This window comes from Nomascus leucogenys, chromosome 14 (assembly GCF_006542625.1).
Source record: "Nomascus leucogenys isolate Asia chromosome 14, Asia_NLE_v1, whole genome shotgun sequence".
Lineage (NCBI taxonomy): Eukaryota > Metazoa > Chordata > Mammalia > Primates > Hylobatidae > Nomascus > Nomascus leucogenys.
Genome location: NC_044394.1, coordinates 10,779,759 through 10,795,621, shown reverse-complemented (window position 1 = coordinate 10,795,621; position 15,863 = coordinate 10,779,759). Strand labels below are relative to the sequence as shown.

Here is a 15,863-nt window from a genome sequence, read left to right as displayed (position 1 = left end):
GGTATCAAAAAACAACTGTGAAAAGGATCTGTCTTAATGTGCTAGCCCATTGCAGTTTAACATATTGCTTACAACCTTCACAATAGAATTTGAGTGACTTCAGTTACACATTCCAGGAGACTGGCAGTCTGTTACAATCAGAGTCTGAACTTTAGAGCAGGCTAATTTACAGCGATGGGATGAAGAAAGTTGTGGATTTGTATTACACACTCTCACCTGACACTGTATCTGATCCCTTACCTGCTGATTGACATCTTGAATGAGCTCTTTGAAGCAAGTTCCAACTTAATTAAAACGTTTGCTTGGTTAGCAGTGATCTGTGAAAGCCTGTGATAAATATTGAATCAGGTTCACCTGCTGGTTGCTGTGAGTGGATAAACAGCTGCTTTGTGCGGTATAATCATGAAACGGTGGCAGTAGGGTACTACTACTGTTTGAATTTTTTAAAAAAGAATAGTTGAAAAGGTATAGTTATGTTACTTTTGCTATCTTACTAGAGTATGTGCTAATGTGAGATTTTGCACAATGGGCATCCAGTACCTGTTTAGATGGCTTGGACAACAGCAAATGGTTGATAAAAGATTAACAAACCCTTTTTTATGTCTCAAAGATTGTAGTATAATTCTATGTTCATAGGCCTTTTACCACTAGCTCTTCATGTGCATGACTTTTTGAAATAAAGGGCAGTGTTTTGCTTTTTTGCTTAAGTGGTAGATGAAAACAATCCTGTTAAAGCTTCACTTTAAGATTTAAGATTATGAATTTCAATTTCTCCACAAATTTATTGTGTATTTTGTGGGAATTTGAATTCTTCTGAATTTCCTTTTTTATCTGTAAAATGAAGTTAGAAATATACATTAGTGAACTAAGTATTTTAGCCTTATGTTAATATTAGGTAATTAACAAACATTAAAATAGAAATGAGTTCAGAAGCAGTGGAGGAACCTTTATGAAGTTCTCTTGACTGTTGTTTATTCCTTTACAGAATAACTATGTCTGGCTAATTTGGTTGTAAAGAAAATGTTTCCATTTGATTTTCATTAAAAAACCAGATATAAATTCTGGAATAAAGCCCTCACCCAAATCAGTCACAATCTCCTTTGAGCACTTGATTAAAGTTATGGGTTCACTTTCTAAAAATGCGCACAAAATTGTGCCTGTAGTTTCTGGGTGATCTGTAATAGCCGATGGACCCTAACTTGAGAACCCATTTCCTAATAAATTAGGTTGAAAACTTTTGGGGAGGAGGTGTTAAGATGAAAGCTATTCTGCCGGGTATGAAACAACTGAGGAGAAACCAGAACAGAATATATTTACTGTGTTTTTTGTTTTTTTTTTTCCAGCACTTCTAGCATTTTTCAGGTATGTTTTTCACGACAATTGTTAGCTTTAAAGATTATCTTCCATAGTCGTGATTCCTCACTCTCTACCTGAAGTTTTATATTTTTATTTCTATCATCAACTTATTTAGAATTTTATGGGGAAAATACAATTTTGTTTAAGCCAAACTCAGCCTGTTTCAACTGCTTGTTCATGTTTATCGATGTCGATGCATACAACTGTCATTCATATTTTTTCATTATATTATTCCATTGATTGGAAAAAGCCCCACAATTTACTTATCCATTCCTTCTGTTGATACATATAGCTTGTTTTTCTCACTATTAAAACAATGCTGCAATTAATATTCCTCTTGTATCTGTGTTAATGTGCAAGAGTTTTTCTAGCATGTATACCTAACGGTGTCATGCTGGGTCAAAGGGTATATGTATCTTTGATTTCACTAGATCACCAATTTGCTCTCAAGTAGTTGTGCCAATTTATACTTAGATCAGCAGTGAATAAGAGTTTCTTCATATCCTCTCCAATACCCAATCTGGTGGATAGGAAATGGAATCTAATTATGGTTTTAATTTGCATTTTCCTAATTACTAGTGAAGTTGTACATTAGATGGCACATCTTTTCAGATATTTATTAGCCTTTCAGCTTTTCTCTTCTGTGATTTGCCTGTTTTTGGTTTTCTGTAGGGTTTGTCTTTTAAAAATAGATTTATTGGAATTGTTTATATGTTATAGATGCTGATCCTCACTTGATTGTATGCATTGCAAATATCTTCTGTCAGCCTGTGCCCCCTTTTTACCTATTTTTCTTTCCTTCTTTAAGGAATATGTATTTTTAAATAGAAGTTTAACATGTTAATGAAGCTGTGTTTTCAGTCATTTGTGCTTTTGGTTTATTGTTTTAGGAAATCCTTCTCTACATTTGGATCATAAAAGATATCTTCCTGTGGAAGAAGAGACCATGTAGCCTTTGAAGCTTAAAACGTTTACTCTCTGGCTCTTTTGCTGACTCTTGCTCTAAAGAGTCTATTAATTGAAAGTTTTTGTTTTTTATTTTTCCATTGGGGGACATAACATGGATCTTGTTACAACATATTTGATTTAAATGTCAACTAATAAGTTAAAACAATTTTTATGAAGATTGTACTTAGGAATATTTTGTAATTGCATTCATAAAATAATAGAACTAACTTTAAACAATTCCTTAGTTTATGAGTGAAAATGGTTTGATAAACTCCAAGAACTACACTTTGTAGAACAATTTAAGAATGAAGCTCTCTTTGTCAGTAAGATGAGGTGATCCTTGTCATTGTCTTCTCCGTGGCTTGATATATAGGGATTCTAATGTCTCTTGAGTCAATGAATGAATGAAATGGGATATTAGATGAAAAATGTTTAGCACAAGGACAGCCTTAAAAATGGCAGTATTATTACTAATGAAAATATTGGGATATATGTTTGTCACGACTAAAATACTAGCGTAACATGATTTTTCTTTTTGTCCTTGAAAAATAGTAATTGTCCTGTACTTTTTCCTTTAAAAGCTAATCTGGATTTTGAAGTATCTTTTTGATATGTGCAGCACTTCAGATCAGGACATCATTTAAGCATCTGTCAGATTTAATTGTAATGCATGGGTACAGTATTTGGTTCAGGGACATTTAGTCATAATTCATCAGTTTAAAAAAAGCTAAGTTACACTTATGTGCAAAATACCACTCTCAATGAATGAGCTATATAAACAAATGTAAGACATAGTTTCTGTCTTCAAGGAATTTGCAGTATGGTTAGAAAGACAATACATGCAGATATGGAAAGTTATGGAAGAATACAAGTTTTTGTATTTTTTTTTTACTGTTTCATTGACCTAGTTTTCCTTTTATTTCATTCAAACAGGTTTCTCTTCAGTCTCTTTTTCTCTCTACTTCTTTATATACTTAGTTTTCGTACTCCTGCCTGCTTTTGGAATTCAATTTGTAGTCTCCTTTGAGAATCTCTCCTGATTTACAGTTAGCAAAGTAACTTCTTCTTTGGCAATGAAATTGGTTCCTATTTCTTTATCATTTTCCATTTCTAAAAATATTTAATCACTGTACTCATTTTTCAGGTATTTAGGCATAATATTTTTTTGTGTGAGTGGTAGGGAAAGTTTGGAGAAAGTTATAAAACTTTAGAAGTTGACATTGTGGTATGTTACCATTTGAACTTATAATTATAGCTTGTGAAAGGAATAGTGGCAAGGACTCAGCAATTCACCTTTCTTTCAAGATCAAATCTTCGAATCCTTCATCTTTGAAAGAATTTAGACATGTCTATATAATACAACAAGAGAGGGAATGTAATTTATTAAACACAAGAAAAATTTTCTGAAAATCCTTGGTTGCTGATGTTCTAAGAACAGTTTTGGTAATTGTAGATTTGAAATGTATTTTTAAACAATTGGCTACTGCACATGGAAATATTATAGCTGTCACATCCACATGTATCTCTTGTGTTTTTTTTTTTAATGATAGTATATTTTTGCAGTTACTTGGGTTGGGTTTTCTTGCCTTTTCTTGAAGTAAAAGGACTCTGAACAGTTTCTAGCTTGGAGAAGAAGCCATTTCTTAAAGAGTTTGGTTCTGGCACTGTGTAGCCACTTACAGGTCTTAGAGGTTACAGATTTTGGGAAGCCCATGTCTTATGTATTGATTTTCAGATATATTGGATGAGAGTGAATATTATAAAATTTATTCTCTAGTTTCCTGGAGAGAAGGAAATCGCTGTCAATTTAAACAGCAAAGGGAAAATAAAAAAGTCTTTGTGAAAGATAAACATGATCATTTGTTAGCAGGAAAAATACTCAATAAGAGATACAAAATTATTTAATTTTATTCATCTAATTATTTTAAGACCCCTGGGTCAAAGGGTTTCAGAGAGAGGCCATAAAGTATTAGTCTGGTAATTTGACTGGGGGGTATTCTGACCTCCTGACACTGCTGGCATCAGGATCCTTCCTCTGGTTTTCTTAGAGCATCGAAAGTTGCTGATTTTGGTACAGGTAATTATCTTTTATTATAAAATAAGTGACTTTTTGAAGCCTTTGTTATATTACTACAATCAGTTTTTCTGTCTTCAAATATGATTGTACCAAATCTTTTATTATTTATTTATTTTTTGAGATGGAATCTTGCTCTGTCGCCCAGGCTGGAGTGCAGTGGCGTGGTCTTGGCTCACTGTAACCTCTGTCTCCCTGGCCTCCTGAGTATCTGGGACTAGAGGCACATGCCACCATGCCTGGCTAATTTTTGTTTTTTCAGTAGAGACAGGGTTTCACCACGTTGGCCAGGCTAGTCTTGAACTCCTGACCCCAAGCAATCCACCTGCCTTGGCCTCCCAGAGTGCTGGGATTACAGACGTCAGCCACTGTGCCCGGCCTGTACCAAATCTTTTAAATGGAAACTTTAATAGAAGATCGCTTCTGAAGAAATAATTCCTGTTTAATAATGCAAAGGAAAAAGAATTAACTTTTAATTTCCACCTTATACCTACCTTACTTGCCTAAGTACCTATTGAAAACCATCTTCTTGGCCGGGCGTGGTGGCTTACACCTGTAATCCCAGCACTTCGGGAGGCCAACACAGGCAGATCACCTGATATCGGTAGCTCGAGACCAGTTTGACCAACGTGGAGAAACCCTGTCTCTAATAAAAACACAAAATTAGCCAGGCGTGGTGGTGGACGCCTGTAATCCCAGCTACTTAGGAGGCTGAGGCAGGAGACTCACTGGAACCTGGGAGACGGAGGTTGTGGTAAACCAAGATCATGCCATTGCACTCCAGCCTGGGCAAAAAGAGTGAAAGTCTGTCTCAAAAAAAAAAAAAAAAAAAAAAAGAAAACCATCTTCTTGAGGAGTCTACTCAAGTTCATAGATGTTATAATTCATTCATATTACTTTACAATTTAAAAAAAACAAACAACGTTTAATATAAAGTTAGCTGTGGTTTATAATATTCTGAATTATGGAGTGAAAAAACAGATTTAAAGTCCTAACTAAAGTCACTCTAGTGAGAAAAGTTTTCTGATACTAGTTCTTGATCTTTTGCTTTTGTTAGTACCACTACTAGTGTAACATTTAAAGATAAGTAGAACATTAAATTATTCGTGCCAAATTCACCCCTTTTAAAAATTAAAAACTTTGAAAACAAAGTATCTAGTTGTAAAACTGTATAATAGCATCCCTTTCTATTTGAAAAAAAGATATGAAAGATATGTATATATGAAGGTCAGTAAGTTATACACTAAATTATTCGTGATAGGATAGTTGATTTTTAAAAAATATTTCTGTATTGTTTGAATTTTTTTGACCAAGAGAAAAGGTGAAATTAAAGGGAGTAGATGGTAAAGCTTTAAGTGGAATTGATGTTGAAAAGTGTAACATCAAAAAGTAAGTTTTCCCAGCCTTGAGAAAAAGCAACTTTATTGGATTACTTTTATGCTTAGATATAATGTATCTATATAGTACATAACAATGCATTGGGCCATAGCATTCTAGTATTCACATGAATTTAACTGTATCATAAGGAAGAGAAATAGTATAATTGAGCAAAAAGATTGATGGTATGAAAAAATAAATTAATTCTAATTGAGTTACCTTAATTCTTTTTGTATGTTAATTGATTAATGTGATCATTGCAAAAGCTAAAAAAGAGTTCAGTCAGAAATATCATGATATAATTTGCATTCCATTTTCTCTGTGACCATAAATTGTTGGATATTGCAACATATGTAACATAAACCACATGTCAGCTGTTTCCTGCCTCACTGTTGACAAGAGCCCCATTCATAACTCTTCTTTTTATCCTTTTAGTGAATAAGTAATTATTCAATATAGAAGGCAGGATATTTGGAACTGGCTATTTAATGTGGCAGCACTCTGTAATGAAATCTGCTGTTACTGGCAACCTGAGAGGAGAATGTAACAATTCCAGCATGGCTGTAACTTTATCTGCTTTGACTGACTGTTTATTTGGCACATCAGTGAACCTTTTATCCCAGTGAGTGACAGCTCCAGAAGGGTCACATTTACATCCATTCTATCATGTATTGTAATATTTAATGGCGGACAAGGTTGAGTGAGACTGGGAGTAATTTGAACTTGCTTTTCCACTGAGTTGAGGCTAAAAGACAGCTTGATCCCCAGTATTGTGGTGTAACATGCTATGACTTAGCATTTGTTTATGAAGGCTAATCTTACTGATTATAATAATAAAAAAAACAGTCAAGTAGAGTGTTTGTTCTGCTATATTAAAACTCTTTAGCACACAGTCTTTTAAGTTACAATGCTATTTATCTTTTTTCCCTCCCCATCAATGACCACTTCTATAAATTAACCATTTTACACTATTTCTCTAAAATGAGACTTTGTTCTGTGTCATTTGGTGTAATAATTGATACTTAGAAGGAAGTAGTTATTAAGAACCTGTGAGTTCTAATATATAGCATTAAACTTCTTTTTTTTTTAGTATTTGAGAATTTGGAAACAGAAGAGAAAAATCAGGTAAATTAAGTAGACTATATTCCTGATGTTCCATACGGTTTGTTTAAAGAGACATTTATATAACTATTTCAGTTATGAAGCTGAGTTACAAGTGAAATTGTCCAGGAAAAACTATCCTGGATGATAATTTTACTGATGGGTTTACACTCCATGACAGGTAATTGAATTTCAGATATACTTGTTCCACACAAGCAACCTGCTTTCATTATTAAATATTAATATTTTGCATTTATTTTTGTACCTTTGCTAAAGAAGAATTTTCTCTTCTTGAAGTTGTTAAGTGATCCTTTAGATTCAACTTAATAATTCGATTCTTTTGTAAACTATATTTAAAAGTGCTTCAAAAGCATTGGTGTATTAAGGAATTTTTGAATGAACTGTGCTGTGAACAAAAGTATTAACTCTAAACTATAATATCACAAGTTCATATGAAACCTAAGAAAAAATTAAAATTGTTCCTACTTTGTTTTATCATTTTTATAATTTATGAAAGAGGAGAGTTAAAATGTACTCAAAACATTTGGAATTAGAGAGTTAGAGTGGTATGTTAGAAAGAATGCGAATGTGGAAATATCATTCATAACTTTTAAAAGAAATAATGAGGACCAATTTTAAATTGTATTTGTAGTTTTTTCTTTAATGGCAAGTTTTAGATACTATAATTTCTTGTAATTTCTCTTTATTTGACCATTGTGATTCATTACTTACAGGTTCTGATTCCATGTGAAGTTTGATAACATTTTTTATGGTAGTTTAGATATTAGTTATCGTTTCTTTCCTTTCTTACAGCCCCCTGGCCACTGTTCTAGGTGCTGTTGTTCTACTAAGCAAGGAAACAGTCAAGAGTCATTGAATACCATTAAGAAGGATCATACGGGGAAATCCAAGATACCCAAAATATATTTTGGGACACGCACACACAAGCAGATTGCTCAGATTACTAGAGAGCTCCGGAGGACGGCATATTCAGGGGTCCCAATGACTATTCTTTCCAGCAGGGATCATACTTGTGTCCATCCTGAGGTAGTCGGTAACTTCAACAGAAATGAGAAGTGCATGGAATTGCGAGATGGGAAAAACGTGAGTAAAGTTATTTTGTGTTCGAGAAAAAATAAGGCTGAAAATATTTAAATTACTCAGTATGTGTTTTATATGTATGTTTTAGTGATAATCAACTTCGGAAAATCAAATTAACTGCTAGTATTGATATCTTGTAAAAAATAATTTTCCCATAACAAAATCTTTAGTCAAGTTTTAAAGTATGGGATTTGGTCTTAAAGCTTGGGGATATTTAATTCCTTGAAATTAATTTCTGTTGTAGTCAGATATCTTAGTTTCTTCTTTTAAATCCTGCTACCAAAAATAGTCAAACTTGGATGATGTCATATGAGGAGATGGAAGTGTTTAAATGATTTAGTCTAATTAGATCTAAATAATATACTTTACATACTTAAAAACTTCAAAAGCAGATAGTTTATTTAGGCTCTCTGAGCAAAGTTTGAATTTTTTTAATTGAATGAGAAATATAATGATTATCCCACCTCATAATTCTAATAAATACAAACCCCTCTTTTAAAAGTTATACTAAATTATTAACTTTCAAAAGATGTCACTGGTGGTTTTGAAATTTTCCAAGGAAATTAGAATAATATGAATTTGGGCTTGGTGGAAATAGAGGTCTTTCTTACTAAAGACATATGACTTTCAAATAATTTTTTTTTTGGCAGTATTAGTTTGGGCGCCTATGTTCTGGTGTGATAATTAGTTTACTCTAAAATTGAAGTTGCAAGTATGAAATTATACCCCAAAATCAGTGAACCATAAATTGATAACTATGAAGTAACCAATGATATTTTAATATATTTTTAGAGTTGTTTTGTTTTTCACTAATATCTTATTAGAGTTGGTTCTACACAAAAAACTGTGAGCTATAGCCCCCAGAGTTTCATTTCATTGATATATCACCCCTTACCATATAATGTGAATTAGTTATTTTGTTTTATGCTTTTCTTCCTTCTCTCTTTTATTAGATGAAAATTTATTTAAGCTTCATTTAGGGATAGTCAAAAGATACTTTAACAGATATTCAAACGAGATTATAAAGTATAAGTAGTAAGGTGTTCCAATGGCAAAACTTGAGTGACTTGTTCAGAGCCAGGAGAGAATACAGAATTACTGAATCAAAGCCATTGTTGAAATTCTACACTCATATTTATTTCCAAAGAGTTATTTCTGACTAACTTAGGAATTGTGAAACCCTTTACTTTGTATATTAAAAAACTTCTCTTCAAGGAGAGATGAAAGTATTAAGTGTCAAGTGTTGAAAAATAATAAAATAAAGCTCTTTATGGTAAAACTCCATGAATTTCATGCATAAGTAGACTGCTTTTCATAGTGACTAAGTGATCTGCTGAATTCCTCAAATGCTTGAAATTTATTTTTTGGCTGTATAGCCTATGCAAGAAGACTTGCTGGCATTGTCACCATATTTTTATCTTTTTTTGTTTTACTTGTTATTGGGGAAATTATTATGTATTTGTAAAAAATATATTGGCTGGGCCTGATGGCTCATGCCTGTAATCCCAGCACTTTGGGAGGCCGAGGCGGGCACTTGAGGTCAGGAGTTCGAGACTGGCCTGGCGAACATGGCAAAACCTGTCGCTACTAAAAATACCAAAAATTAGCTGGGCGTGGTGGTGCATGCTTGTAATCCCAGCTACTTGGGAGGCTGAGGCATGAGAATCGCTTGAATCCAGGAGGCAGAGGTTGCAGTGAGCCAAGATCGTGCCACTGCACTGCAGCCTGGGCAACAGAGGAAGACTCTTCTCTCAAAAACAACCAACCAAAAACATACATTGGTAAAATACATTGGTAAAAGCAATGATAAAGTCTAAGATTGTGTATTGAAGGCAGACAGTTTCATTTTGTGTAACCCAGAATCCTACAGTGCTGGTTACGTTTTTATTGATCTTTACTCAAAAGTTTGAATCATGTAAAAATAAAAAGTAATTCAGTCGACTTCAATGTTCCAAATTTTTCATTGGCTTTTAGTTTGTCTTAAAGTGAACAGGTATTTTATTTTTTAATATTAGTAATATGAATAATTGAAGATATCTGCTTGTGGTTTGCCTTGACCTAATTCTGCCTCAGAATGCTTACCTCACGGGCATACATGAACATCCTCTTTCTTATTCTCAAGCCCTCTTAGTAATTTGGTATTGTAATGAGGGGCAATTACAAAGTCACCATAGGTGTCTGTGTTTACTATGACTGAATTACCAAAGCGAAATGATAAATAGATAACTGACAATTTGAATGGAAGTGTTTATAGTGTGATAACACTTCAATTGACAGACTTCCTCAGGGTTGTGTTACACCGCTAAAATGGATGAGCTTTTCTGGTTTTGCTATCAGCCTGCAGAGGGGTGTCATTCTAACTGCCCTTAAAGTGTAAACCTTCTGATTTTTTGGCTTGATCCAAGGCACATGTGTTTTTGTTCATTGTTTCTTTTACGTAAAGTGCCCTTATACTGGAAAAGTATGCACTTATCTGTTAAAAGTTCATTTTTGTTTCAGTTAAGAAAAAATAATTTTAACTAGAGTCAGGAATGACAATTCTGAAATATTACTTTAGATACATATCTTTTTTTTGTTAAAATGAGACTTAATAGCTCATAGTCATAGATTCTAAAGGCACTTTAGTGATCATTTTGTATAAAGATAAGCTTTCAGAATTGTATGGAAGAAGCTTGGAATGAAGAAATGGTGAATGTCCTATTATTAAACTCAGTCTGTATCAAACTGAGTATGAAAGATGATTGACACATTTTTACCTGAATCACAGAATTTTAGAGCTGGAAGGAATTTTAGAGATGATATAGTCAGTGAGTCAGAAGGGATCTTACAAGCTTTCTGGTTCCAATATTCTTTTGATGCTTAGTCACATGAGAAAAATGGGCCCTGGAGTTTGCTCAGTCAGACAAGTAATTAGCAAGGAGGGACCAGAACCCAAATTTTCTGATTCCTCATCCATTGCTATTTTGATTACACTAGAAACAAAATCCAAAGATGGCATTGAGGTAGGGAGAAGTTGACACAGTATGAAGAATAAGAACAGTAGAGGTTAGAGAAAGTGAGTGAAAATAATGTAGAAAATGGCCTAAATAAATATAGTTAGATGAGTCCTTTCCTCCTAATTTTTATTTTTAATACTTTGGAGGACTAACAGGTATCATCCTTTAACGTGGCTGAATACAAAGCTTTAGGAGAACTGGTCCTCGGCTATTCATGTCTTGTCCTTTGATTTGCTGACATTCTTTTACAGGTTATGAATCTCTTATGGTTTACTTTGTTTCTAGCAATATCTAGATACATTTGTGTATGTACTGATGTATGTATGTTTTGAAAACATGGATTCTCCTTTTGGATAATTCATAGATAAAAATACATATAATATAAAGATTATATATGTGTGTGTGTATGTATACAATTTAATTTATTATACAGACTTATAGAAATAAAATTTAATTTTATACACACACACACACACACACACACACACACACACACACACACACAGAGAGAGAGAGAAAGCGAGAGACATTTCATCCCGCCTTGGCTTCTCAAAGTGTTAGGATTATAAGCATGAGCCAGTGTGCTCAGCCTGTAATGAAATCTTTTATTTCCAGTAATACAATGGCAAAAGACATTAGTAGATAACCTAAAAGAAAAAATTCAAATTATTGCTGAACCTTGTTAGACTAATTATTTTTATATTTTATAATTTTAATAATAATTACTAGACAAAAATATTTTGAATATATATATGGGGAAAGTATTATGTATTTGTAAAAAATATATTGGCCGGGCATGATGGCTCATGCCTGTAATCCCAGCAGTTTGGGAGGCTGAGGTGGGCACTTGAGGTCAGGAGTTCGAGACTGGCCTGTTCAACATGGCAAAACCTGTCTCTACTAAAAATACAAAAAATTAGCCGGGCGTGGTGACACATGCTTGTAATCCCAGCTACTTGGGAGGCTAAGGCATGAGAATTGCTTGAACCCATATGTATATATGTGTGTGTATATACACACACATATACACACACACACACACACATATGTATATGGCTACCTCAAAGTCTTTTATCCCTAATATAATTTATATATTTTATATATGGTTGTTTTTTGTTAAGGATAGCAAACTAGGAAAAATAAATATTTTTATTTCAAAATCATTTTAAAATAAATAGTAGAATTAATTAAAATAAAAGTGGCCCATTATTCTACCACTTAGTTCCAATGACAATTGAAAAAGAAAAGTAGTACATGTATGTGGTTAGAAAATGAAAAGAGAGGCTTTTTCTAGATCCTCCATCTCCTTAACCCTTTAAGGTAACTACTATAAAATTTTCTATATCTATTCTACCAGAATGTTTAAAAAATGTATTTGCTATAATGTATGTGTATATATTTTTTAAAAAAGCAATTTACATGAATTTAATCATTCTATACACATTATTCAACATGTTTTTCTCACTTAACACAGAGAGCCTAATCAACACATAGACAAATCTAAATCATTTTTAAGGGCTAAAATTTTTGTATTAATTTATCATAATGTATTTAACATGTCCCTTATGGGTAGACATTTGGTTTATTTTCAATTTTTTGGCTATTTAACAGTACAGGGTACATCTATTCACATTAATGGTAAAATTTTAAATTTTGGTAGTTTTTTGACAAATTGCCTATGTAATTCTACTACTAGAATTTTATACTTCTACTAAAAATATGTATACTTTTCTAATTTTATACATTTTTAATAGTATATGAGACACTCTTGTTAGGGCTGGGTTTTATCAAACATTTTATTTTTTTATTAATGCATGTAATGAGTATTTTTTTTTTGAGACAGGATCTCACTCTGTTGCCCAGGCTGGAGTGCAGTGGTGTGGTCACTGCTCACTGCAGTTTAATTTTTTTTGTTGTTTTTTTGTAGAGATTGAGTCTCCCTATGCTGCCCAGCTGGTCTTGAACTCCTGGGCTCATGCAGTCCTCCGGCCTTGGCCTCTCAAAATGTTGGGATTATAGGCATGAGCCACTGTGCCCAGCCTGTGATGAAATTTTTTTATTTCCAGTGATAGAATGGGGTGGAGTGCAGTGGCTCATGCCTGTAATCCCAGCACTTTGGGAGGCCGAGGCGGGCGGATCGCTTGAGCTCAGGAGTTCAAGATCAGCCTGAGCAACATGACGAAACCCTGTCTCTACAAAAAAGGAGTCATATGTGGTGATGCACTTGTGGTTCCAGCTACTTGGTGGCTGAGGCACAAGAATCGCTTGAACCTGGGAGGTGGAGGTTGCAGTGAACCCAGATTGGATGGCGCCACTGCACTCCAGCCTGAGTGACAGCGTAAGACTCCCATCTCTGGAAAAAAAAAAAAAGATAATAGAATGGCAAAGGGCATTAGTAGATAACATAAAAGAAGAAACGCAAACTACTGTTGAACCTTGTTAGACTATTCATACAACACTATGTTAAACTTTGCTAGAAACTATAAAAAATACAAATCAAAACAAGATTCTATTTTTTACTTTTAAGATAGAGATAACAAAAGATAGCATCAGTGTTGATAACGATGTGGGAAAAGGGTAAAGCAAAACAATATATACTTTCTGGAGGATAATTTCACTATATGTTTTCAAGAAACTTAAAAATACTTTGTAGCGTCTGATCCCATAATGCCATTTCTAAAAATATAGACTAAGAAAATATTTAGAAACCAGCATAAGAATGCTCACTGCAGCCTTATGTATAAAGCAGAAATTGGTAACAGTCTATAAGCCCAGTAATAAGAAAACTGGTTCATCAGCTATGGCACATTAATTCAATGTACATATATGAGCAGCAATGAAAAGATGCTTAGTGATGTCAGAAGATTTTCCTGGTATGATTTTTAACACGCTAGACAGAAGAAAACAAAGGGAATACAGTTTTACAAAAATTTTTATTTATTGTGGCTGAATTGTTAATAATCCTGAATTCCTGGGGAACATTTGCTTTGTTCTTGTTTTTATTACTATTTAGAGACAGGGCTTTGTTTTGTCACCCAGGCCGGAGTGCAGTGGCTTGATCATAGCTCACTGCATCCTCGAACTCCTGGGCTGAAGTGATCCTCCTGCCTCAGCCTCCTGAGTAGCTAGGACCATTGATGTACACCACCAATCCTGGCAAATTTTTTATTTTTTGTAGAGACAGGGTTTTGCTACATTGCCTAGGCTAGTATCAAACTCCTCACCTAAAGCAATCCTTTTGCATAAGCCTCCCAAAGTGCTCACACCTGTCATCGTGCCTTGCTTGTTCTTGTTATTTTAATATTGGGTCACATTGTAGAGATATCCTTATATGCACATGTATAGAAGAAATATGAAATGAAATACACCAAAATGTTTCTAGTGCATACTTTGTGTAATAGAATTATGGATAATTTAGGCTTTTTTTGGTACTCCTGAATTTTTTGTAGTGAATAGTCTTACTTTCTTTTTTTCCCCTTAGGACATTCCAACCTACCTACTTACCGTCCTTCCTTCTTATTTATATTTGAATAAGAAATACTATCACATGGCTCAAAGTTGAAAAGGTACAAAAGGGTCTACAGAGAAAAATCTCTCACTCCTGTGCCCAGTCACTTAATTCTCATCCTTGGAAGCAACCAGTGATACCATTGTTTTGTGAATCCTTTCAGAAATATTTCATGCCTAGCATCAGTTTAATCAGAAAAAAAAGGCGTAACAAACATATTTAAAATAAATTTTTTTTCAAGTTAATTTAGGGTATTTGGAGCTCTTCTGATTCTAAGTCTGAGTCAACCAGACGTCGTTGTGATTGTAGCTATGGTATTGTCTCAAAAAAGACAAAAAATTAGCCGGTGTGGTGGCGTAGCTAGTAAAATCTTAGCCTTGTGGCTTTAATGATGTTCCTCAAATTCTGAGATAAGCTTATTTTATTCCTTCTATTCTAATATTGGTTCACATTTCAGTTATGCATATTTGTTTCTAGGGAAAATCCTGCTATTTTTATCATGGAGTTCATAAAATTAGTGATCAGCACACATTACAGACTTTCCAAGGGATGTGCAAAGCCTGGGATATAGAAGAACTTGTCAGCCTGGGGAAGAAACTAAAGGCCTGTCCATATTACACAGCCCGAGAACTAATACAAGATGCTGACATCATATTTTGTCCCTACAACTATCTTCTAGATGCACAAATAAGGGAAAGTGTGAGTATATGTGTAAAAATGAGAACCTTCTTCCTACTCATGGGGATATAAATGTTGAATGTAAAAGCTTTTAGATGTTTTAATGTGGTTTTTTTTGCTTTAATTTATGTAAACAAATTTGTGTAAACATATTAGAGTACTGAAAACATATCCTAACGTGTGTTAAAATCAACCCACTCATTTTAATTTCCAAAATAACAAGCAGTTTTAACGAACATAGTGACTGAGGTAGGATTACAGCAGGATTTCTCTTTGCATTTAGGAATATTCAAAAATAATTATTTAAAAACATTTCTCTGAAAAAACTATGTTTTGAAGAACTTATGTTGGGGGAATAAAATTATGCCTTGTGAGCTTTGAGAAGTGAACTTCAAATAATGGCATTTGTGTTTATTTGCCTGGTTCTTTTTAGAGACATGCAATTGTTAACAGCATAAGACAAAAAGTGAATAACTTGGCATAGTCAATTGTTATTCCTGTCTTCAGGTCTGACTGCACAATTCATCTCAGCTTTCTATTTCTTTAAGATCCAAATTCACAGGCATTATGTTTACTACCCCTTCTATCCTACCTCTTATTTGGTTATCTCTTAACTAGATCTCTTCCTTTTGAGACACTGTGCATATCAATGCCAGGTCCGTTTTCCAAATATTGCTTTTATTACATCCTTTTATCTGCTTAAAAATCTATTGCTTCCTTTGCT

At 33.7% G+C, this 15,863-nt stretch overlaps 1 protein-coding gene across 1 annotated transcript in view; it reads left to right on the top strand.

Moving 5' to 3' along the window:
- Positions 1–15,863, top strand: part of BRIP1 (BRCA1 interacting protein C-terminal helicase 1) — a 174,700-nt gene that overhangs the window by 48,348 nt on the left and 110,489 nt on the right. Inside the window, exons 7-8 of the mRNA XM_003278472.4 lie at positions 7,670–7,960; positions 14,939–15,160. Of these exons, the coding sequence (XP_003278520.3) occupies positions 7,670–7,960; positions 14,939–15,160 (513 nt within the window). The remainder of the gene's footprint in view (positions 1–7,669; positions 7,961–14,938; positions 15,161–15,863) is intronic.